General features: G+C 41.8%; 1 protein-coding gene across 2 annotated transcripts in view; it reads left to right on the plus strand.

Annotated features, from left to right (window-relative positions):
- The first annotated feature begins 9,153 nt into the window (after nucleotides 1-9,153).
- LOC126469910 (OTU domain-containing protein 5) overlaps nucleotides 9,154-24,747 on the plus strand; it is a 96,142-nt gene continuing 80,548 nt past the window's right edge. For both annotated transcript variants that reach the window (XM_050097272.1, XM_050097274.1), the window contains exon 1: nucleotides 9,154-9,396. In XM_050097272.1, the coding sequence (XP_049953229.1) occupies nucleotides 9,274-9,396 (123 nt within the window). In that variant the 5' untranslated portion in view covers nucleotides 9,154-9,273. The remainder of the gene's footprint in view (nucleotides 9,397-24,747) is intronic.

Raw genomic sequence — 24,747 nt, forward strand, 5'->3', positions numbered from 1 at the left:
TGCCATTCATCACACCAACTTATCTTCGACACCTTCTTGTACGTCACAGTATCATCAGCCAACAACCACCCAGAAACTTCGTGGCATATTAAAACTGTGTGCCGGACCGAGACTCGAACTCGGGACCTTTGCCTTTCGCGGGCAAGTGCTCTGCCAACTGAGCTATCCAAGCACGACTCACGCCCCGTCCTCACAGCTTTACTTCTGCCAGTACCTCGTCTCCTACCTTCCAAACTTTACAGAAGCTCTCCTGCGAACCTTGCAGAACTAGCACTCCTGAAAGAAAGGATATTGCGGAGACATGGCTTAGCCACAGCCTGGGGGATGTTTCTAGAATGAAATTTTCACTCTACAGCGGAGTGTACGCTGATATGAAACTTCCTGGCAGATTAAAACTGTGTGCCGGACCGAGACTCGAACTCGGGACCTTTGCCTGGTAGAGCACTTGCCCGCGAAAGGCAAAGGTCCCGAGTTCGAGTCTCGGTCCGGCATACAGTTTTAATCTGCCAGAAAGTTTCATATCAGCGCTCACTCCGCTGTTGAGTGAAAATTTCATTCTAGAAACATACCCCAGGCTGTGGCTAAGCCATGTCTCCGCAATATCCTTTCTTTCAGGAGTAATAATAATAATAATGGCGTGTGACGAGGGCCTCCCGTCGGGTAGACCGCTCGCCTGGTAAAAGTCTTTCGATTTGACGCCACTTCGGCGACTTGCGCGTCGATGGGTATGAAATGATGATGACTAGGACAACACAACACCCAGTCTCTGAGCGGAGAAAAATCTCCTACGCAGCCGGGAATCGAACCCGGGCCCATAGGATTGACAGTCTGTCGCGCTGACCACTCAGCTACCGGGTGCGGACTCTTTCAGGAGTGCTAGTTCTCCAAGGTTCCCAGGAGAGCTTCTGTAAAGTTTGGAAGGTAGGAGACGAGGTACTGGCAGAAGTAAAGCTGTGAGGACAGGGCGTGAGTCGTGCTTGGGTAGCTCAGTGGTAGGGCACTTGCCCGCGAAAGGCAAAGGTCCCGAGCTCGAGTCTCGGTCCGGCACACAGTTTTAATCTGCCAGGAAGTTTCATATCAGCGCACACTCCGCTGTAGAGTGAAAATTTCATTCTAGAACAATCACCCTGTCTGCCAGATCATTTACGCATATAGAAAATAGCAACCCTCCAGTCACACTTCCCTGGGGCACTCCTGATGTTACCCGTGTCTCCAATGAACGCGCGCCGTCGAGGGCAGCATACTGGGTTCTATTAAGAAGTCATAGAGCTAGTCGCATATCTGGAAGCCTATTCCGTATGCACTTACCTGCGTTAACAGTCTGCGGTGGAGTGCTGCGCCGAATGTTTTTCAGAAATGTAGAAAGATTAAATCTGCCTGTTGCCCTTCATCCATAGTTCGCAAAAAAAGCAAGACAGGTTTCGCTCGAGCGATTCGAGGACATGATCTTTTCGGTCTCTAAGAAATTTATTGTATTCGAACTTAGAATATGCTGTAGAATTCTGCAGCATATTGGTCTGTAAAAATGGCTCTGAGCACTATGGGACTTAACTTCTGAGGTCATCAGTCCCCTAGAACTTAGAACTACTGAAACCTAACTTACCTAAGGCCATCACACACATCGATGCCCGAGGCAGGATTCGAACCTGCGACCGTAGCGGTCTCGCGGTTCCAGACTGTAGCGCCTAGAGCCGCAGGCCACTCCGGCCGGCTATTGGTCCGTAATTTGCGGGTCTGTTCTTTTACCCTTCTTAAAACACGGAACACGTGAGGCAATACTGACCCTACGACTTATCTTAGAAGCTAGATTAAGGAAGGGCAAACCTACGTTTCTAGCATTTGTAGACTTAGAGAAAGCTTTTGACAATGTTGACTGGAATACTCTCTTTCAAATTCTGAAGGTGGCAGGGGTAAAATACAGGAAGCGAAAGGCTATTTACAATTTGCACAGAATCCAGATGGCAGTTATAACAGTCGAGGGGCATGAAAGGAAAGCAGTGGTTGGGAAGGGAGTGAGACAGGGTTGTAGCCTATCCCCGATGTTATTCAATCTGTATATTGAACAAACAGTAAAGGAAACAAAAGAAAAATTCTGATTGGGTATTAAAATCCATGGAGAAGAAATAAAAACTTTGAGGTTCGCCGATGACATTGTAATTCTGTCAGAGACAGCAAAGGACTTGGAAGAGCAGCTGAACGGAATGGACAGTGTCTTGAAAGGAGGATATAAGATGAACATCAACAAAAGCAAAACGAGGATAATGGAACGTAGTCAAATTAAGTCGGGTGATGCTGAGGGAATTAGATTAGGAAATGAGACACTTAAAGTAGTAAAGGAGTTTTGCTATTTGAGGAGCAAAGTAACCGATGATGGTCGAAGTAGAAAGGATATAAAATGTAGACTGGCAATGGGAAGGAAAGCGTTTCTGAAGAAGAGAAATTTGTTAACATCGAGTATAGATTTAAGTATCAGGAAGTCATTTCTGAAAGTATTTGTATGGAGTGTAGCCATGTATGGAAGTGAAACATGGACGATAAATAGTTTGGACAAGAAGAGAATAGAAGCTTTCGAAATGTGGTGCTACAGAAGAATGCTGAAGATTAGATGGGTAGGTCACATAACTAATGAGGAAGTATTGAATAGGATTGGGGAGAAGAGAAGTTTGTAGCACAACTTGACCAGAAGAAGGGATCGATTGGTAGGACATGTTCTGAGGCATCAAGGGATCACCAATTTAGTATTGGAGGGCAGCGTGGAGGGTAAAAATCGTAGAGGGAGACCAAGAGATGAATACACTAAGCAGATTCAGAAGGATGTAGGTTGCAGTAGGTACTGGGAGATGAAGAAGCTTGCACAGGATAGAGTAGCATGGAGAGCTGTATCAAACCAGTCTCAGAACTGAAGACCACAACAACAACAACAACATACACAGGAGTCACCTGCACTTTTTTCCAGTCGCTTGGCACTTTGCGCTGGTCGAGAGATCCGCGATAATTGCAAACTAAGTGACGTAGAGTAGTCTTTGAGGGACCCAACTGAGATTCCATCCGGACCTGGCGACTTATTTGTTTTCAACTCTTTCAGTTGTCTCTCTATGCCAGGGATGGTTATTACTATATAATCCATATGGAACTCTGTGCGATGGTCAAACGACGATACATTTGTACGATTCTTCTGCGTGAACGATTTCTTAAATGTGAAATTTAAAAATTCGGTCTTCCTTTCGCTGTCTTCTATTGCCAAACCAGACTGGTCAACGAGGGACTGAATGGAAGCCTTAGACCCACTTAAAGATTTTACACAGGACCAGAATTTTTTCGGGTTCTCTGCCAGATCTTTAGTCAAGATATGATGGTGGTAGCCGTTGTATACTTCGCCCATATATCTTTTCTCAGACGCACGAATCTCTACTAATCTTTCCCTGTCGTCATTTGCGCGTCCTCTTTCCAACCAAGAGTGCAACAGCCTTTGCTTCCTCAGAATTTTCCGAATTTCGTTATTAAACCACGTTTGGTCTTATCCCTCCTTAATCCACTTACTAGGAACATACTTTTTCAGAACACGATTTACAATCTGGTTAAACTTTGCCCATAATTTCTCTATGGCCATCATTCTGGAACTAACAACAGCTTATCTGCTCTTTCTAGCAGAAAGACTCTCCTAGCCCTCTTGACTGATTTATCAACTTTCGCAACCATAGTCGTTATGATGACATCATGATCACTAATCCCCGTCTGCACACTGACGCCGTCGATAAGGTCCGGCCTGCTTGTAGCTACAAGACCCAAGACACTTCCATTGCGTGTTGGCTGCGAAACTAGCTGCTCAAGACTGTTTTCGGAAAACGTGTTCAAAAGTACTTCACAAGCCTGTCTGTCTGTATCCTCTGCAACGAATCCATACACGTACCAGTCTATACTCGGCAGGTTAAAGTCACCACCAACTAGTGTTGTATGATTTGGGTATTTATGAACAACTGACCATAGACTTTCTTTGAACGACTCTAGAACTGTCACAGCGGGATCGGGTGGTCGGTAAAAAATCCAACAATTAATTTGGTTTCGCTTAGACTTGTTATGCGCGACCATATAACTTCACTGTCACTCAATTTCAACCTCATAGGGGCAATATTTTTGTCGACTGCAATGAACAGTCCTCCTCCTAGGCGTCTAATCTGTCTGTCCGGGCCAGCCGCTGTGGCCGAGCGGTTCAAGGCGCTACGGTCGCAGGTTCGAATCCTGCCTCGGGCATGGATGTGTGTGATGTCCTTAGGTTAGTTAGGTTTAAGTAGTTCTAAGTTCTAGGGGACTGATGACCTCAGAAGTTAAGTCCCATAGTCTCAGAGCCATTTGAACCATTTTTGTCTTTCCGGTAAACATTCCAAGAGTCCCTCAATATCTTGGAGCATTTTACTTCTGGTTTTAGCCAGCTCTCAGTCCCAAGAATAATTTGAGGTTGAGAACTTTCCTGGAGGGCAGTAAATTCTTAAACTTTGTTACGAATACTTCGACAGTTTAGTGATAAAGTTTTGACAGTTGAACTGTCTTTACTCTGAACGCGGTCTGATTTCCCTGTATGCCTATCGACTGGCGAGTGTTCTTGAGAGTACCTCGAACTACCGCCTAGCCTAAAAAGCCTCTTTCTCCACTCACAGGTACCTTGCTACACGAGTAGCTGCTTCCTTTGTGTAGTGCACCCCAGACCTATCAAGGGGAGTCCTACAAATCCTCACCCGATAACTCAGGTCCAGAAATCTAAACTAAATGATCTAGATTCTGGAGCAGTGGTGACCATAATTCTGTGGTGACGTTAAAAACTTTCAGTGATGATGAACAAGGGCAAATGAATCAATATGAGGCACAGAACCCTCACCCGGGAAAGACCGAGTCGAAAGTTATGAGAGAAAATTTAATTGTTCTAATTCCTCTGACAGCGGAATGTTTGTGTAGCGGCACTTTTGTTGCTGAGACTGCATGGTAGGCAACTTTCCTGGGTGGCACTACGAATAAAAATAAGAAAAAAATGTCCAGTAAATATGGGCTCTAAAATGCTTACGTTGAGAGCTATGGGCACTTGTTCAGTAGAAGAGATGTGTTTCACAATGGCAAAGATGAACAAGTGCTCATAGCTCTTAAGGTATGCATCTTAGAGCCGATTTTTGCTAGACAGGTTTTCCTTATTTAGTCCGTACTACCACTTTTGGCAGTTGCCTACCGTACTATCTTAGCAACAGTAGTGCCGGTACATGTATTCCACTGTCACAAGTATAAGAACGATTTTAGCTCGCAACTTTTCACTTAGTCGTTTCTGGACCAGGGCCCTTTACCTCAAATTGATACATTTACCATTCTCCACCGTACCTGAAAATCTGTAATATCATCACGGATTAACCCTATATATTGTAAAGAGGAAGATATTAAAACTCCTTTGGGGTTGCAGAAACAGTTTTTATATCTGTTGATTTCTCGTGTTAACAACGACGTATTGAGTTCTACAATCTAGAAAGTCAAGAAACCAGTAACATATCTAATCCGAATATTAGACAGACTTGTATATTGTTCACTAAACGACATACCTGGATTGTATTGAATGCCTTCCAGAATTCTAGGAACACGTCATCGGCTTGGGCGTCGTTGCCTGCGACGCTCTGAATCTCATCGACGTACAGGGAGAGCTGTGTTCGGTAAGATCTCTGTTTTCGGAATCCGTATTGATTTTTATGGAGAAGATTTTCATTTTTCAAAAAAGTCGTAATGCATGAGCATTAAATACGTTCCACAATTCTGCAACACATTGACATCAGCGATATAGGCCTATAATTACGTGTATTCGTCTAGTGACACTCCTTGAAAATGGGGAAGATATGAACTTTTTTTCTAACGGCGTGGTACTCGGCGTTGCTTCAGCGGCCTACGATAGACTGCTGTCTCGAGCAGGGAAAGTTCTTTTGCATAATCTGGGTAGAATCTTACAAGTATCTTATCCGATCCAGATGCCTTTCTTCTGTTGAGCAATGTTAGTCGATTTTCTATTCCGTGATCGCCTACCTCTATAGCTGTTATTTCGCCATTCGTGCCACAATTGAACGCAAGAATCGTATTACGATCTTCCTCAGTAAAACAATTACCGAAGATTGAATTCAATATTCCGACCTTCTCTCTGACATTATTCGTTCTGGTTCCTGTATGGTCACTGAGCGACTGAATAATTGACCGCTAAAGCTTACTGACTTTACGTTAAACCCTAACTTCTTAAGACTTCTGATCATTTAGGTAGGCAAAATTTTACTTTCCGATTCATTGATCGCTTCCTTCTTCCGTTCATTTTGGCTTCGTTAGATTTCGTTTGTCAACAAGATTTTGACTTCACTTAAATCTATGAACACGCTGTCTTTGCTTTCGTGACAACTTTCTAACAAGGCTATTGAATCACTTTGGGACTCCATACCACTCAGAACAATGGTCAGCATATAAGGCGTATTGTATAATCTTTTCAATAATATCCACATGTGTTCCACATCTTCGTCCGCAGAGTTGAATATTTGATTTTGGCTACTCAGATACTGTGCAATTTGCTAAGTAAAAGTTAGCTTTCTCCACATTCCTGGTAGCAGTTGTAGTCATTGATCCGGTAACATCATTTTCTACGTTAATTGATTTAAAAAGTCCGGGTACGTTATTTACTGGGAAGTGTAAGACGCCCTCATGAGTCGATCCTCTAAGAGCCCCGAGTACTTGTCGGGGAAAAACGTTGACAAAAATTATAACTGAAGCCTTGTCTCTAGAACCAGTTTCAATCGCACGACACTGCCAATGTATAGTTCGAAAACTGAAGTCTCTCCAGATTTTAACCGCATGGTCAGAAAACGTAACTCACGAAATTCTCTCGAGTTTTTCTGAAGCTTTCTGCGAGTACAACTCTTGTAGCAGGTGGTCTGTAGAGGCATTTGATTGCCACGTTTGGCCTTTTGATGCTTACCTTCATTTAAGATGAAACGGAATTTAATATGTAAAGTTTCGAGTGCTAGTTATTAGAAAATGTGAAAGACTTTTAATCGATTTTCTCATGGGAATGAAAAAAAGCGGAAGCTACTGAAATCGGTGGCTACACTGTGGAATCTACACTTTACAAATATGACGAAAGCACGGCGTAAGAAAACGTGTTAAAATTGAAATATGTGAAATAGAAAACTAGAGCATAGCACCGTGGCGCTTTGAACTCTGTATTCTACTGCTACAACAATTGGCATATTTTAATGTGTATATCTTTTCCGTAAACGAAAGCAAAAGGTGACGTAAGATCTTTTACTGTTTATATCTTTCTCGCAGGTGAAAAAGAACTGTCACGCAACAGCTTTTAGTGCTTATATCTTTCCCGCAGGCGAAAGGGAAAAGCGAAAGCTACTGAAATCGGTGGCTACACTGTGGAATCTAAACTTTACAAATATGACGAAAGCACGGCGTAAGAAAATGTGTTAAAATTGAAATATGTGAAATAGAAAACTAGAGCATAGCACCGTGGCGCTTTGAACTCTGTATTCTACTGCTACAACAATTGGCATATTTTAATGTGTATATCTTTTCCGTAAACGAAAGCAAAAGGTGACGTAAGATCTTTTACTGTTTATATCTTTCTCGCAGGTGAAAAAGAACTGTCACGCAACAGCTTTTAGTGCTTATATCTTTCCCGCAGGCGAAAGGGAAAAGCGAAAGCTACTGAAATCGGTGGCTACACTGTGGAATCTAAACTTTACAAATATGACGAAAGCACGGCGTAAGAAAATGTGTTAAAATTGAAATATGTGAAATAGAAAACTAGAGCATAGCACCGTGGCGCTTTGAACTCTGTATTCTACTGCTACAACAATTGGCATATTTTAATGTGTATATCTTTTCCGTAAACGAAAGCAAAAGGTGACGTAAGATCTTTTACTGTTTATATCTTTCTCGCAGGTGAAAAAGAACTGTCACGCAACAGCTTTTAGTGCTTATATCTTTCCCGCAGGCGAAAGGGAAAAGCGAAAGCTACTGAAATCGGTGGCTACACTGTGGAATCTAAACTTTACAAATATGACGAAAGCACGGCGTAAGAAAATGTGTTAAAATTGAAATATGTGAAATAGAAAACTAGAGCATAGCACCGTGGCGCTTTGAACTCTGTATTCTACTGCTACAACAATTGGCATATTTTAATGTGTATATCTTTTCCGTAAACGAAAGCAAAAGGTGACGTAAGATCTTTTACTGTTTATATCTTTCTCGCAGGTGAAAAAGAACTGTCACGCAACAGCTTTTAGTGCTTATATCTTTCCCGCAGGCGAAAGGGAAAAGCGAAAGCTACTGAAATCGGTGGCTACACTGTGGAATCTAAACTTTACAAATATGACGAAAGCACGGCGTAAGAAAATGTGTTAAAATTGAAATATGTGAAATAGAAAACTAGAGCATAGCACCGTGGCGCTTTGAACTCTGTATTCTACTGCTACAACAATTGGCATATTTTAATGTGTATATCTTTTCCGTAAACGAAAGCAAAAGGTGACGTAAGATCTTTTACTGTTTATATCTTTCTCGCAGGTGAAAAAGAACTGTCACGCAACAGCTTTTAGTGCTTATATCTTTCCCGCAGGCGAAAGGGAAAAGCGAAAGCTACTGAAATCGGTGGCTACACTGTGGAATCTAAACTTTACAAATATGACGAAAGCACGGCGTAAGAAAATGTGTTAAAATTGAAATATGTGAAATAGAAAACTAGAGCATAGCACCGTGGCGCTTTGAACTCTGTTATCTACTGCTACAACAATTGGCATATTTTAATGTGTATATCTTTTCCGTAAACGAAAGCAAAAGGTGACGTAAGATCTTTTACTGTTTATATCTTTCCCGCAGGTGAAAAAGAACTGTGACGCAACAGATTTTAGTTCTTATACCTTTCCCGCAGGCGAAAGGGAACTAAGACAGAGTGTCTTTTACTGTAGATATCTTTTCCGAAGCCAAATAAAATTTTGTTGGGACATTTTTAGACGACAGACGGGCGTGGCCACTAGGATATTCTCTGGTCAATGTGTTTCAGAGAAGGAAACCATGTGACGTGGAGTGACTCAACAGTGCTGCTCTCTGGTGGAGGGGAGGTAGAGTTATTAATGTGTTTGGCGTAGTGTGTGTTGGTGTGCGTGACCGAGTGAGGGCTGTTGTGGTTATTGAACTGGTGCTACGTGTGGTACATGACGGATTCTTGATTTAGTATCCAGAGAAGATTCCGTCTCTGTAAATATGACTATTTTATCCAAGAAGAAGTCCAGTGGACCAGGAAAATCGGAAGATCAAAATGACTCGGGGAACCATCATGGAGGAACTCATTCTCTTTCACTGGCGTCGATACAGAGCCATTCTCAGGTGAGATGCAAATGCTTTATTTTAAATAATGGTTCACACGTAGAGAACAGCAAGAAATGAGATTCTATAGCCTCGCATGAAGTTACGTGAGAGACTTGTTTTTTCCCCTTTTCCGATGATGTGTTAGTGGATCGTATTGCGTATAGACAAAACTTGGACAGACTGCCCCAGAAATACGTCATATATTCCGACGCACTTATGAGGCAGGAGCTTGTTTTTCAAACTTTGTTTCCTCAACAAGTTTTTGAAAAGTAAGGTATGTTTATTGCTTGACTGACGAGATTGGTAATAATACTTGTGTATCCTGATAACTTCGCTGTTGTGCGTATTGGTTGACACAGTTAGCGTAAGAGTCAAGGCAAAGATTTTAATATAAAGCACATTTTGCTGCACAAGCGCTTGGATGCTGTTGCACCAACAGTTAGCTGTAGGTACAAACAATACACTGAAAATCGTGACCTGAAAATACTGTGCCTCTTTTTTCCTCCATAATCTTAGTTATTTTGTGTCGTGTAATAACCACGGTTAGTTTGATTTTTGTTTTCCATCAGTTTACATTGTAATTGCTTCAGTATCTCTTGTTGTTAGCCATTAAACAATTCCAAATACTAGTATTTGGTTTATGAGTGACATTACTTTTTGTTTGCTACCTCCCTAGATTTATTGTTCGTCAAAACAAAGTTAATCCCCTCCCCCCCCCCCCCCCCCCCCCCGTTCTCTCCTAGTTCGTTTTCGTAATAATAAAGATATGGCCATTGTAATAAGATTTTGTTCAAAATTAACGTGTGGAGCAGTCAGAGATAGATGAATTCTAAATTCATCTTAATGTTTTGCTGTTCTGCTATCTAAGGTGATATTAGCTTCAGTTGCAGTAACGGGGCTGAGCTTATTAACAGTTAATATAATTTGCCTGCAGTTCATTAAACTTTTATAGTTTGTGTCCCAGTAACTTTCGAAATTCATGGTATATGGTCCCGAGAAAAGTTTCTTCTGTCTTGTATTGCGTAGTTCTTTTCAGCCTGCACATCTAATTTATGCTTTTTGTAGAGTTTTTGAAAAGCAGATTGTATCAAAGTTGTGTATATGTTATTAGCATGTAATATTTATATCTGTTGTTCTCTGCAGAGTTTGCTTTTGGCTTTTATTGCGGTACTTAACCTTTTTACTGTAAACAACACAAATTCTGTGTGTGGCTGAATTTTGAAAATTTTGTTTATTTATTCCAGTCATCATCTGTTATCCTTAGATAATGAGTGCCGTAATTTGATAACTTTTTACCAGTATTTAGTTTTCTTGTTTCTTTGCGTTTCTTTCTTTGCCGAGTTAATTGTCACCTTTTTTTCTGAAATTCAATGATTGTGTCTTAAATAACGTGCCTGCCATCCGTAGTTTTACAGTGAAACAGCTGATTATTTGTTCCAGCCATCTTTGTGTTTTGGTTATATGGAGGTGTTACGTTGTATTACTTGCGTACGTCTTGAGTATTTTTTATGTCCATAGATATTGAATAAATAAAAGTAACTTGAGGGGGGGCTGTTTATTTATTTATTTGACCCCTTAGGTGATTGATGCATCGGTAGTTTCTTCAAGTGTAAACAAATATGGGAGACGTTGAATTAATGGGCGCGTATGACCCTAGTTGTTTTTGCGCCCTGAAACAAAAACTTAAATTAGTAGCTTTGCTGACTATCCGAAGAAATCCGGCTGCGACTACAAACTCGTCGAAATGGCGAAACTGTTGCGTTGGTGATAACAGGCGACGATTTCGTCAGTGGCATTTGCTACGCAAGCTAGCGTGTGCATCACGTCTGTTCAGACAAAGAAAAATCTTAGTAATACAGGAAGTGTTAGATAACTGTTGCTGTTCATCGTTCCTGAAAGTGATTATAGTGAAAGAAACTAGAACATGAGTACATTCGAAGAGGACAAACAATGTTAAAAGCTTAGAGATGAAAATCATTGTTCTTACTGAAAACAATAAATGGATGCAGGTGTTACAGATTTTATTAGTTGGCCTGTGATTAAGAACAGTAGTGATCGCATTAGAGAAAACCAAATAAATTAGCAAGTAGGGTTAGTAAACACACATCGTTCTTGAAGAGAAACTTCTTTGTGAGAGATATAACGATGTGAGTACAAGTAAGAATATTTTTGATTTGCGTGGATGGAATCCAAGGCTACGTGGAAATTAAGAAGTGTTAACACGCGGTCTGTCAATGAAACTGAGAAATCACGAAACACGACTGTTGTGAAAAAATGCATTAAGTAGTTCCATAGGAAGTAGTATACTACAGTAGTATTGAAAGCATTTATGCAACTGCGACTTATTATGGTCGTATAGATGAATAATTTAATAATGCGATAACTTGAACTGCCTTGTTAACGAAAGTTGATGAAAACTGTCATTCAAATAAAACCTCAAATTAAGAAACAATTGATACAGAATGGAAGACATCACGTAAATACAATGTGAGACGACTTGAACCAGGATATAAATCGAGAATTGTTCACTAGTAGCGCACTGGTACTATCTAACATGAAATTTGTACGACAACTGAAATGTAGGTTTCATTGGCGTATCTGAACATGGATGTAGCATCGTGGCGTAGTGTATAAGTGCAGGATTACTAATGTTAAGGTCCGGGGTTCGATTCCCAGTCGTTCCTTAAATTTTTTAAAGGCCAATCATTTGTTTTTTATCACATCAGGTAATTACAAATATGAAAAATAAGCTGTACCATTGTTCGGAGTGCACGTTAAACTTTGTGCCCCTTTATAATTCGCTGGTAAGTCATTTCGGAAGTAGGAAGTCAAGGTCAAACCAGCAATAGGGAGTGTCTTGTAAGGCATCATATCTTTCTAACCAAACTTCGCGTTGAGGAAAGCTTTACCAGTTAACGACAGAAAACCTCGTTTCTTATTTCGCTGGAACAAAACATGTATAGTAATTAGCTTGTTCTGTCTGAAAGAAGGCAAAGTAGACCCACTAGTATTAACTTGGCTATGTGATTTTTAGACTACATATCAGAAGTACTGGGGTTAAACTCTGTTCCTCTATGGATTTATTTCTTGGCTGAATATCTGGCAATAAGGTATTTCGTGTATACGGAAAAAAATGGTACGTCCGTGCTTCAATCTGTGTGTTAGCCTTTTTATGTTCTAGTGATCATTTGCACGCTTTCTTCCGAAGTTATTTGGAAAGATTCGGTATAGTGTATGATGCAGAACTGGCTGGCAAAGCTATTCTCAGGTTAAAAGCAACGGCAGAGCGCTTGTAAAACATTGCCGTGACGAAACGTTGTTTGGCGGTATCATTACTGAATTGTTTATGCCAGAAAGCTTATCGTTGGTAGTATAACCAAAATAATAAAGAGTTTTAATGGATGTTTGCCAAGTTTAAACTCTTCTTCGTACATCACAGTGCGCTTTCCAAATACTGCCGAATTCTCACACACTGCCGGGTGTACTGGCTATTCAATTAACAGAGGCTTGTACAGTGCGTTTCAAGAGGAAACCGGCATGCTGATTAGGGGTTAGGTGATACCATGTGTCATTCAGAGTGGGAATCGTCGTGTTAAGATGTGCCCTGTTGTCACATGTGCTCTGTTGTCAACACAGCTTTTTCAGGTCGAGAAAAATGAGTACTGAGCTGATGATGGTGACGTGTGTTTATTGGAAATGTCGTTTCACAGCACATTCGAAAGTGCCACTACAAATTACAGACCGTTTTGCTATACCTTTTGACACATTCGCTCCAATACGTTATTAAACTTTTCCACAGTATCTCTGGCTGTCTCTGTGCTATCAAGCCCACTCATCATTTAGCCAAGTTGTACTATAAAACTCTTTTCTTCACAATTCTCTTCAGTACCTCTTTATTAGATACTCTATCTACCCATCTAACCTAAAGCATTGTTCTGCAGCACCGCTTTTCAAAAGCAGCTACCCTCGTCTTGTGTGTAATGTATATCGTTCATGTTTCACTTCCATGAAGGTGACACTGAAGATAATGACTTTCGGAAAAGTTTCCGGAGCTTAGTTTCAAACTGCGGAATTGTATCAAAATATCCACGAGATTATTACGGTAGTCGTTTAGAACATCATAGTACTTCAAAAAGTATGGCTTTTTTCCCATCCAGCGAGGTGATAGAGCGGTTCGTCCCCTGTACTTGCATTTGGGAGGACTGAGGTTCAAACATTCGACGGGCCATCGAGACACGCTTTCAGTGTTCTAAATTCGAATGTCCCGCTGGTTCATTCGAAAACGTCGTGGTCACTTTGTCATATCCTTGCTTAATTCGAGCTTCGACTGTTCTCTACTAACATGGTCGTCAGCAGGATGTTACACCCTAATATTCAGCCAGTTCCATCATTTTTAATGTGTCCACCCTACATAGTCCAGTATCTAAAGCCACAGTGTTCACATTGTTCAGGTCTTTACCATGAACTGTTTCATTGCGCCTGTTTTAATCGCAATTTTAAATATGACTATGAGACAGCAACCGTACAAGAATAGGATAGGTATAAAACAGCCAACCGGAAGGAACAAAATTTTACTTATACGAGGTTTCGACACATACTATGGGTGTCTTCATCAGAAAATCCTCGGTTTCCTAGTTGACGAACAAATTTAAGAGATATACTGTACTCGCCACGTAAAATACTTCACTGAGAAGTTAATATTAAAAACATTGGAGTTGAAGTAAAGCTAGTAATTGCCAGTAAAAGTATAGCCACATAGAAGAGCACAGCACGGGATGTTACAGGAAGTGACATCAGACTCGCTTCGCGGGTCTAGTACTAATAAGAAAAAAAACGTAAATACACCAGCTTCAGTCCCAGAAAATATTCTGGAAGTATTGAAAGTGTGGACATATCTTGTTTGAAGCATTTGCTCTTGGTTGTTGTGTCTGTTCCACGGCATTGTTTCTGTGCTTGTGAAATCCTTAGATTTCGAATGTGATTATACACAAAACTAAAATTTTACACGCAAATGACCTTGATGAGTGACAGATCAGACGTATCTTTTTCAGTAACCCCCTCGTCTAGTACAGCAACTCAAAATTGATAACCAGAAACTTTGCAGATAAAAGGTGCCATAGTTAAAATTTCGGTGGATTTTGTTAGTTGTTGTCCTACGAGTGATTGTTCCTGATGGCGCAGGGTACAACTCTGACATTCAAAGTGAAATGTTTGAAGCAGACTTGACATCACACGTTGGCTTCGTTACATGGCACTATATCCCATACTGTGATGTTGACAGAACTTAAAGGGGGATGTTTGCATGAAGCCGTTGTTGCCACAAATTTGATTTGTGTACACGTAGGCGGTACAGCAGTTCCACTACCTGTGTCATATACATCTTGTGTAAGGATCATCGAATAAGACTCATTCACCCCAAACTCTGTACGCGGGCAGAATAGGACAGGGTGACTGATATTGGCACGAAGTATCCTCTGCCATTCCGTGCACCTAGAGATGAGCAAACTCATTCATATGTGGGAAACAGTTCACTGGTAATCCTTCCTTTTTGGGAATCCTTCATCGTCACCCCTTCGCCGTACCTTTTCTGTTTAATTGTGCATTCTATGTGGATTTTAGATAAATTTCCAAAACATACCAAGTACGCGCAAGAATTATTTCTGCACGATACATTCGTTGACTGCCTTGCGCAGAGTGTTTACTTCTATTTCCTTAGCTAAATGCGTCCTTAGAAAGCATCATACTTGTCGGGGCCAGTGACCGCATGCTCTACGGAAGATGGAACTGTTTACGACCCAGCGCGCACCACCCCACTTGTCATTCACTTTCGAGAGGAGGACATAATCGTAGCAAGTATGATGTCCTCGTTTTCGCTTCGTTTAAAGAAAATGATATAAACGTACATGAGCATTACTAGCATGAAATAACTGCAAGTAATCTATGATCTGTGAAACCAACATAATACTATTTTACGATATGCGTGTGTGTAAATGAAGTATGCATCCAAGTGCAATACCACATGTGTGGGAAGTGCAGATTTGTTTGGAAAAATCGTAACTTTTGATACTTTAGCCGAGAAACTATGTACTATAATTAGCAGCTTTGTATCACTAAAGGGGGCAAATACGTGAAAATACCGTGAAATCGTCGGAACTTCGTTAAGTGAAAAGAGAAAAGATTCTTTTTTCACAACCTTGAAGTCATAGAACACATCAGTGCTTTGAAGATATTTACAATGAGAAACATAACCAACTTTTGTTCAGTTATCAGGTGAATGGAACCCCGAGGTTCGTGCACGGAATCAGCCGTCAGGTATTTGGGAAGGAACGTCTGAGCCAGCACAGGCAACCATTAACAGACGGGAGTGAAACGAATATGAATTTCAACAATTCATTAAATATGTATTAGTGTACTTAAAATCCAAATTTTACACACAAATGTATTTAAAAACAAAAGAAAATTAAAGTTCACTTCTAGTTCAATGCTGATAATTTTATGCATGTTTCGATCATTTTACTTAGTACGGAAAAGAGCAGGATAATGTACATGAAACTCGCACAGAATGACTTTTGAATTAAATCATTAGTTTCTGTCGAAACACCTTAAAATATGACCACTTTCGGTGGTGCCTGTGTTTTGATTGAAAACTTTTTGGAAAAAGAACTCCTGTGTTTAACTTGCAGGCATAAGATACATGAGATGATAGTTTTTTAATCAACTGCGAACTCTCGTCTCGAAGAACCATCTCCTGGAGTACCTTTCCGTGCTCCAAAGGGATCTATCATACAAGGTGGATGGCGAAAGCCATATTATATCTATTGAAAAAGTTACGTTTTGTGATGAAACTGAATTACTACTACAAGAAGAGATTGCAGGTTTCCGTATCAGTATGTTAGTCGAAGCATGAACTTGTGCTGCTTCGATAGGCATAGCACCGTATTTAGATTTCAGAACTCTTTCAAAACTTTATATAAACGGAAAAATCGTTTATGGTTCCTGTTGCCTTAATCTTCTGAATCAGTGACTACACTGACCCATGAGGCAGAACCAACAGACAAAAGGAATCAAATAGGAATCGATCAAATCGCAAAAATTACGACTAATGGGATGCAAAAGTTCATCACTAATAAAATAAGAGTATCTTTAAACATATTTTGAGTGGCGAGTTCCTTTAATACAGATTCTTCACAGCGGCGTGAAAATGAAGATGTCAACGTTCCACACCTAGTTACTGAGCAAAAGTTTTAAATTATCCGTCTGAGGCACGCGTCAGGGTCCTGTAATACTGTAACAAAACAGTTTTTTTTTTTTTTAAGTAAGAAGTTATATATATACTTCTGGCTGTATCTGAGTATTCCGATGAGATTCTAGAGGAAAAAATATGCTTTATTGAAAAATAAGCATGTATAAACTAAAATCTGATTTTCTCCTGATATTTGGCTCGCACACTTAATAAATAATAGGTTTACAAGTGTTATCAAAATTAACCCGGCAGTACGGTGTTAATAATGAAGTTGAAAGTTAAAAAGTGTTTCGTTTAAAAGCTAATTGTGAACAATATTTTGTGATTCTGTTCCATTCTGTGATCTTTCAAATAGAGAGGCTCCCCTTCCCCTTTTCCTACTGAGCCGAAATCACGCACAGCAAGCTAGGACCGAGCGGGGGGGCGCAGTGGTTAGCATTCGGGAGGACGACGGTTTAAGCCCGCGTCCAGCCGTCTTGATTTAGGTTTTCCGTGATTTACCTAAATCGCTTCAGGCAAATGCCGGGATGGTTCCTTTAAAGGTCACGGCTGACTTCCTTCTCTTATCCGATGGGGCCAATGACCTCGATGTTTGGTCACCTCCCCCCCCCCCCCCCCCCTCACCACTCTCGCCCCCAAAATCAACCAACCAAACTAGGCGTACCACAACTAACCTACCTACCAACAAAACTTGAAAAATAAAGAGCCTCCCTAAGTCTCATGTTTTATTTTTGCAGGAAATTCGAATATCTTTCTTACACTACAATTAAAAAATGCTTAAAAGTTTTCTTAAAAACTAAGCGTTAAATCAAGCAGACGCAATTAAAAACCTGCGAATAAAAAACACTTGATTGGTGATACGTGTGCGTGTTCTATAGGTGATCATAACGACGAAGAGAGAAACAAATTTCTCTTTATTTTACATTAAAAATATGTATGTATTCTGGCCATATGGGAAGTACACAAGCGGCAAGGAACAATCAATACCTTCACTGCGCCATAACAACGGCAATGTTACTGATGACTGTGCCACTAAAGCAGTGTTACGAAACGGGTTTCCGAAATTCCTTCACAAAAGACGACGCAGTAAATATTCCAGAATTCGAATCTGGGACAACTGCCAACATGAATAACTTACAAGGGAACCTCCCCATCGCACCCCCCTCAGATTTAGTTATAAGTTGGCACAGTGGATAGGCCTTGATAAACTGAACACAGATCAATAGAGAAAACAGGAAGAAGTTGTGTGGAACTGTGAAAAAATAAGCAAAATATACGAACTGAGTAGTCTATGGGCCAAATAAGCAACATAATGGACTATATGAGATTAGGAGCGCCGTGGTCCCGTGGTAGCGTGCGCAGCTGCAGAACGAGAGGTCCTTGGTTCAAGTCTTCCCTTGACTGAAAATTTTACTTTCTTTATTTTTGCATAGTTATTATCTGTACGTTCGTTCATTGACATCTCTGTTCACTGTAATAAGTTTAGTGTCTGTGTTTTGCGACCGCATCGCAAAACCGTGCTATTAGTAGACGAAAGGAGGTGCCTCTCCAACGGGAACAGAAAACATTTGTCGCAAGGTCATAGGTCAACCGATTCCTCCACAGGAGAACACATCTGATATATTCTATACGACACTGGTGACGGCATGTGCGTCACATGACAGGAATATGTTGTCGACCCACCTAACTTGTACACTTGGCAAATGGGTAAAAAGATTCTTCTACCTTGCCCGATTTAGGTTTTCTTGTGGATGTGATAATCACTCCCAAAAAAGTGATGAAAACATAAGAGTTTGTCACATAAACTGAAAATAAAAAACTAAACTTTTTCACTCAATGGAAGATTTGAACCTAGGACCTTTCGTTCTGCAGCTGCTCACGTTACCACGAGACCACGGCGCTCCTGCCTCCTTATTGTCCTTAATGTTGCATATCTTCCCTTGAACTACTCAGTTTGTATATTTTGCTTATTTTTTCACAGTTCCACACAACTTCTTCCTGTTTTCTCAATTGATCTGTGTTCAGTTTTTCAAGGCCTATCCACTGTGCCAACTTATAACTAAATCTGAGAGGGGTGTGATGGGGAGGTTCCCTTGTTAGAAGTAGATATCCACAGTTTAGCGATGCGGCTTAAATCTCTTAATAAAGGCAAGACCTCCAGTCCAGACAGTTTCCTTTTAGCGTAGGCCTATGCCGATACAAAGCTCCATACTTAGCAATTATATACAATCCGTCGCTCGTCGAAAGTATCGAAAATTGCACAGGTCACACCAACACTCAAAGGAAATAAGAGTAATCCGCTGAATTACAGACCCAAATAACTGACGTCTATTTGTAGTAGTATTTTGAAACGTATACTGTGTCAGAACATTGTAAATTACCTCGAATCAAACGATCTATTGAAAAATCGTCAGAACAGATTCAGCAAAAGTCGTTCTTGTGCAACACAACTGGCTCTTTATTATCACGAAGTAACGAGTGCTATCGACTGGGGATCTCAAATTGATTCCAAACTTTTAGATTTCCGGAAGGCTTTTTGACACCGTTTCTCATAAATGACTTCTAATCAAATTGCGTGTCTGTGGAATATAGTTTCAGTTGTGCGACTGGACTCGTGATTTCCAGTCGGAAAGGTCACAGTTCGTAGTAACTGGGCGAAACTAGTCGAGTAAAAATGAAGTGATACCTGGCGTTCCCAAAGTGTTATAGACGCTCTGCTGTTTCTGCTCTGCCTAAGCGTTTTAAGAAACTAACTGATCAGTCTTCTTAAATTGTTTGTGGATAATGCTGTCATTTACCGTCTCGTAAAGTCATCAGATGGTTCAAAACCGGCCGGCCCGAGTGGCCGAGCAGTTCTAGGCGCTTCAATCTGGAACTGCGCGACCGCTGCGGTCTCAGGTTCGAATCATGCCTCGGGCATGGATGTGTGTGACGTCCTTAGTTCGGTTTAAGTAGTTCTAAGTTCTAGGGGACTGATGACCTCAGATGTCAAGTCCCATAGTGCTCAGAGCCATTTGAACCATTTTTGATTCAAAACCAACTGCAAAATGATTTAGACAAGATATCTGTAAGGTACGAAAAGTGACAATTGATTGTAAATAATGAAAATTGTGAAGTCATCCGCACGAGTACTAAAAGGAATCAGCTAAATTTCGGTTACACGATAAATAACAAAAATCTAAATGCTGTGAACTCAGCTAAGTACTTTGGGAGTACAATTTTGAATTACTTAAATTGGAACGATCACATAGATAATGTTGTAGGGAAAGGAAACAACAAATTGCGGTCTATCTGAAGGTGAACAGGTCTACTAAAGAAACTGCCAACACTACGTGTGTGCGTATTCTTCTGGAGTAATGCATCGCGGTGTTGGGTTCGCATCAGACAAGATTGATGGCGACCATCGAAAAAGTCCAAAGAAAGGCAGTTCGTTTTGTATTATAGGAAAATGGGGGAGAGTGCTACGGATATGGTCGAATTGGGGTGTCAATCGTTAAAACAAAGGTGTTTTTCGTTGCGGCAGCATTTTCTCACGAAATTTCAATAACCAACCTTCTCCTCCGAATGCGAAAATATTTTGTTGGCGCCTACCTACATAGGGAGAAATGACCATTGTAATAAATTAAGAGGAATTAGAGATCGTACGGAAAGACGTAAGTGCATTTCCGCGCGCTGTTCGAGAGTGGAACGGCAGAGAAATAGTGTGAAGATGGTTCAACGAATCCTCTGCCAGACACTAATTGTAAACTGCAGTGTAGTCACGTACATATAGATGTTAGTCAAGTAACATCTTTCATACAAAGCAATTTGCGACTAAATAAAGTGCTCATGAAGAACACGACATTGCTGTACTAGGCATGGTCCTATTGCTCAACCTATGATGTGACTGTCAGTCAGTTTTAAGGGGAAACTACAGTTTAACGTGCGCTCCGAACCACGGCACAACTCGACGAATATTACCATAGATGAAAGTGCTAAGTGACAGATAAAACGGGGCATCATACCCACCAACTTTGCCTTTGCGTTCTTTGCACCTTCACAAGATATTGCCGATGCTGAAATTTAAGAATCATTCATTTTAGAATAGCTATGATTTCTTGTGTTTCGTCTGCGCAAATGTTAAGACATATTCAGAGTCTGTAACGTTATTAACGCTTTCAAAGTCGCTCTGACTAGTAACATGTCACACGAAGTCGTTTGTCTCCGGTCGGAGATTGACTGCGCCTTTTAACCGATTTGTTAGCGTTCGGCATAGCGACGCCTTTGCGTGTGTATTTTGTGTAACTTAGGAAAAGGTTTGCGATCTGAGGAGTAACGGGTTTGTTATTAGTGTTTGTCATCAGTGGTTAGCGACCTAGACTCGTAATCAGCAGGACCGGCTTCGAAGTCATGTCAAGGCAACTAAATGTACTTTCTTGGGTGGTTACCGTACACAAGTCCCGTCGGATGCTGTCTCCGTTCCGTGGCAGAGGACACGGATAATTTTTCTTTTCCAGCTCTTTCCAGTCCGAGTTTGTGTTTCGCTTATAATGGAGCTCGTCAGTTTGAAGGTAAACCCTATTCATCCTTCTAATTAACGGCTGCTCCTTTGGCTCATCTACTCTCACACCCCAGTACTTCAGAGCTAGTTCTAAAGGTAAATTGTCTTACGTGCAGTTTTAGGCCATCGTTTTCTCATGTAGCGCATATTTCTCGTAGGTTCGAGTCAGTTAACTCTCCTCTCCCTCTCGCGCACGCACGCACACACACGCACACACACGCACACACACACACGCACACACACGAATCCGTAACTGGTCGTCAGTGACTTGTTACCTCTGGCGAGCAGACGACCAGACTCGTAAATATGCTAAATCTGCGTGTCTGAACGTGCCAGAGCATAGACAGATTTCGTTAACAGTTCCTGCGTTCTGCTGATTAGTGCTGACTCACTTTCGGTATCTTTACGTGAAGCATGACGCCGTATCGCACAGCGGCCATATTCTCGGTACTTTGGACAGTATGAGAATGAGTGACTGCATTCAGACAATAGTTTTTTAAATTTTTCATGTTGATTTTAAGGGAGTGTGTTTTAACTGTTATTTTCACGACAGTGAAATTTCGTGTCTTAAAAAATGGTAAACGAAGAGACGTTAGTGTAGGAAGTAAGATACTACTACACTCCTGGAAATTGAAATAAGAACACCGTGAATTCATTGTTCCAGGAAGGGGAAACTTTATTGACACATTCCTGGGGTCAGATACATCACATGATCACACTGACAGAACCACAGGCACATAGACACAGGCAACAGAGCATGCACAATGTCGGCACTAGTACAGTGTATATCCACCTTTCGCAGCAATGCAGGCTGCTATTCTCCCGTGGAGACGATCGTAGAGATGCTGGATGTAGTCCTGTGGAACGGCTTGCCATGCCATTTCCACCTGGGGCCTCAGTTGGACCAGCGTTCGTGCTGGACGTGCAGACCGCGTGGGACGACGCTTCATCCAGTCCCAAACATGCTCAATGGGGGACAGATCCGGAGATCTTGCTGGCCAGGGTAGTTGACTTACACCTTCTAGAGCACGTTGGGTGGCACGGGATACATGCGGACGTGCATTGTCCTGTTGGAACAGCAAGTTCCCTTGCCGGTCTAGGAATGGTAGAACGATGGGTTCGATGACGGTTTGGATGTACCGTGCACTATTCAGTGTCCCCTCGACGATCACCAGTGGTGTACGGCCAGTGTAGGAGATCGCTCCCCACACCATGATGCCGGGTGTTGGCCCTGTGTGCCTCGGTCGTATGCAGTCCTGATTGTGGCACTCACCTGCACGGCGCCAAACATGCATACGACCATCATTGGCACCAAGGCAGAAGCGACTCTCATCGCTGAAGACGACACGTCTCCATTCGTCCCTCCATTCACGCCTGTCGCGACACCACTGGAGGCGGGCTGCACGATGTTGGGGCGTGAGCGGAAGACGGCCTAACGGTGTGCGGGACCGTAGCCCAGCTTCATGGGGACGGTTGCGAATGGTCCTCGCCGATACCCCAGGAGCAACAGTGTCCCTAATTTGCTGGGAAGTGGCGGTGCAGTCCCCTACGGCACTGCGTAGGATCCTACGGTCTTGGCGTGCATCCGTGCGTCGCTGCGGTCCGGTCCCAGGTCGACGGGCACGTGCACCTTCCGCCGACCACTGGCGACAACATCGATGTACTGTGGAGACCTCACGCCCCACGTGTTGAGCAATTCGGCGGTACATCCACCCGGCCTCCCGCATGCCCACTATACGCCCTCACTCAAAGTCCGTCAACTGCACATACGGTTCACGTCCACGCTGTCGCGGCATGCTACCAGTGTTAAAGACTGCGATGGAGCTCCGTATGCCACGGCAAACTGGCTGACACTGACGGCGGCGGTGCACAAATGCTGCGCAGCTAGCGCCATTCGACGGCCAACACCGCGGTTCCTGGTGTGTCTGCTGTGCCGTGCGTGTGATCATTGCTTGTACAGCCCTCTCGCAGTGTCCGGAGCAAGTATGGTGGGTCTGACACACCGGTGTCAATGTGTTCTTTTTTCCATTTCCAGGAGTGTATAAGAAGGGAGAGAGAATGGTTGATGTTTTTGGCAGATAAATCGGGTATTGGAAGAAATGACTACAGTACAAACGGGACGTTGAATAAGACAAAAAAAGACTGTCAGCTATTCGAAGGTTGGTTTGCAAATAGAATTAGACAGCGCGCTGAAATACCTAAGCCGAAACAAGGCTCGTGGATTAGACGACATTCCTTGAGAAGGAAATCCGTTGGAGAGCCAGCCACGACGAAACTATTCCACCTGTTGTGCAAGATATATAGAACAGGCGAGAAATACTATCAGACTTAAGAAACAACATAATAATTACTAATCAAAAGAAGACGGGTGTTGAAAGGTGTGAATATTACGATCTATTAGTTAATAAGATATGGTTGTAAAATATTGACACGAATCATATACAGGAGATTTGGAAAACTGGTAGAAGCTGTCCTTGGGACTTTCAGTTTGGGTTTCAGACAAATGTAGGAACACGCGAGGTAATGCTGACCCTACGACGTATCTTGAGAAAGCTTTTGACAATGTGGACTGCACTTTCTGAAATTTTTGAAGCAGCAGCAACAAAGTACAGTGACCGAAGGTTTATTTGAGGCTTGCGCAGAAACCATACTGCAGCTACAAGAGTCGAAACACACGAGACGGAAGCCATAGTTGAGAAGGGAGTGAGACAGGGTTGTAGCCTATACCCCATGTTATTCAATCTGTATATAGAGCACGCTGTGAAGGAAACCGAGGAGAAATTTGGAAAGGGAATGAACGTTCAGGGAGAAGAAATAAAACCTCTGTGACTGGCCGATGACATAGTAATTCTGAGAGACGACCGCGGACGTGACAAAGCAGTTGATCGAAACATACATTGTCTTGAAAAGAGATGACAAGATCAACACAAAAAGTAAAACAAGGGTAATCGACTGTAGTGATGCTGAGGGAGTTAGATTAGAAAATGAGACACTAACAGGAGTCAATGAGTTTCGTTATTTGGGTAGCAAAATTACAGATGTTGGCTGAAGTAGGTAAGATATAAAATGCAGGCTGGCAATAGCAAGAAATTCTTGTCTGAACAAAGGAACTTGTTAGCGTCAAATATAAATTGATGGGTTAGGGAGTCTTTTCTGAAGGTATTTGACGGAGGTGGTGGTTTCTACGTAAGAGAAACATGAACGACAGGCAATTCAGAAAGAATGCTGAAGATTAAATGGCTAGATCGAATAACAAATGTGGTACAGAATCGAATTTGGAAAAAAGGAATACGGCATAACTTGACTAAGAGGAATGGAAATAAATGTGTGGGGTAAAAATAGTAGTAGACAAAAGCGTGAATACAGTAAGCAGGCTCAAATGGACGTAGGTTGCAGTTTTATGCAGAGACGTCGAGGCTTGCACAGGATAAAGCTGCATCAAACCAACAACAGTAGTTTACCGTCGACTCCGACGATGGTGTAGTTCGGGATTTTTCACATTGGCAAACATTGCCAGAGGTGAAGAAAGTTGGGCGTAACAAATGGCCAATGGTCTTTGGCGGAAATACATGAACAGAAATTAAGG

The sequence above is a fragment of the Schistocerca serialis genome, chromosome 3 (genome assembly GCF_023864345.2).
Source record: "Schistocerca serialis cubense isolate TAMUIC-IGC-003099 chromosome 3, iqSchSeri2.2, whole genome shotgun sequence".
In the NCBI taxonomy this organism is placed as follows: domain Eukaryota; kingdom Metazoa; phylum Arthropoda; class Insecta; order Orthoptera; family Acrididae; genus Schistocerca; species Schistocerca serialis.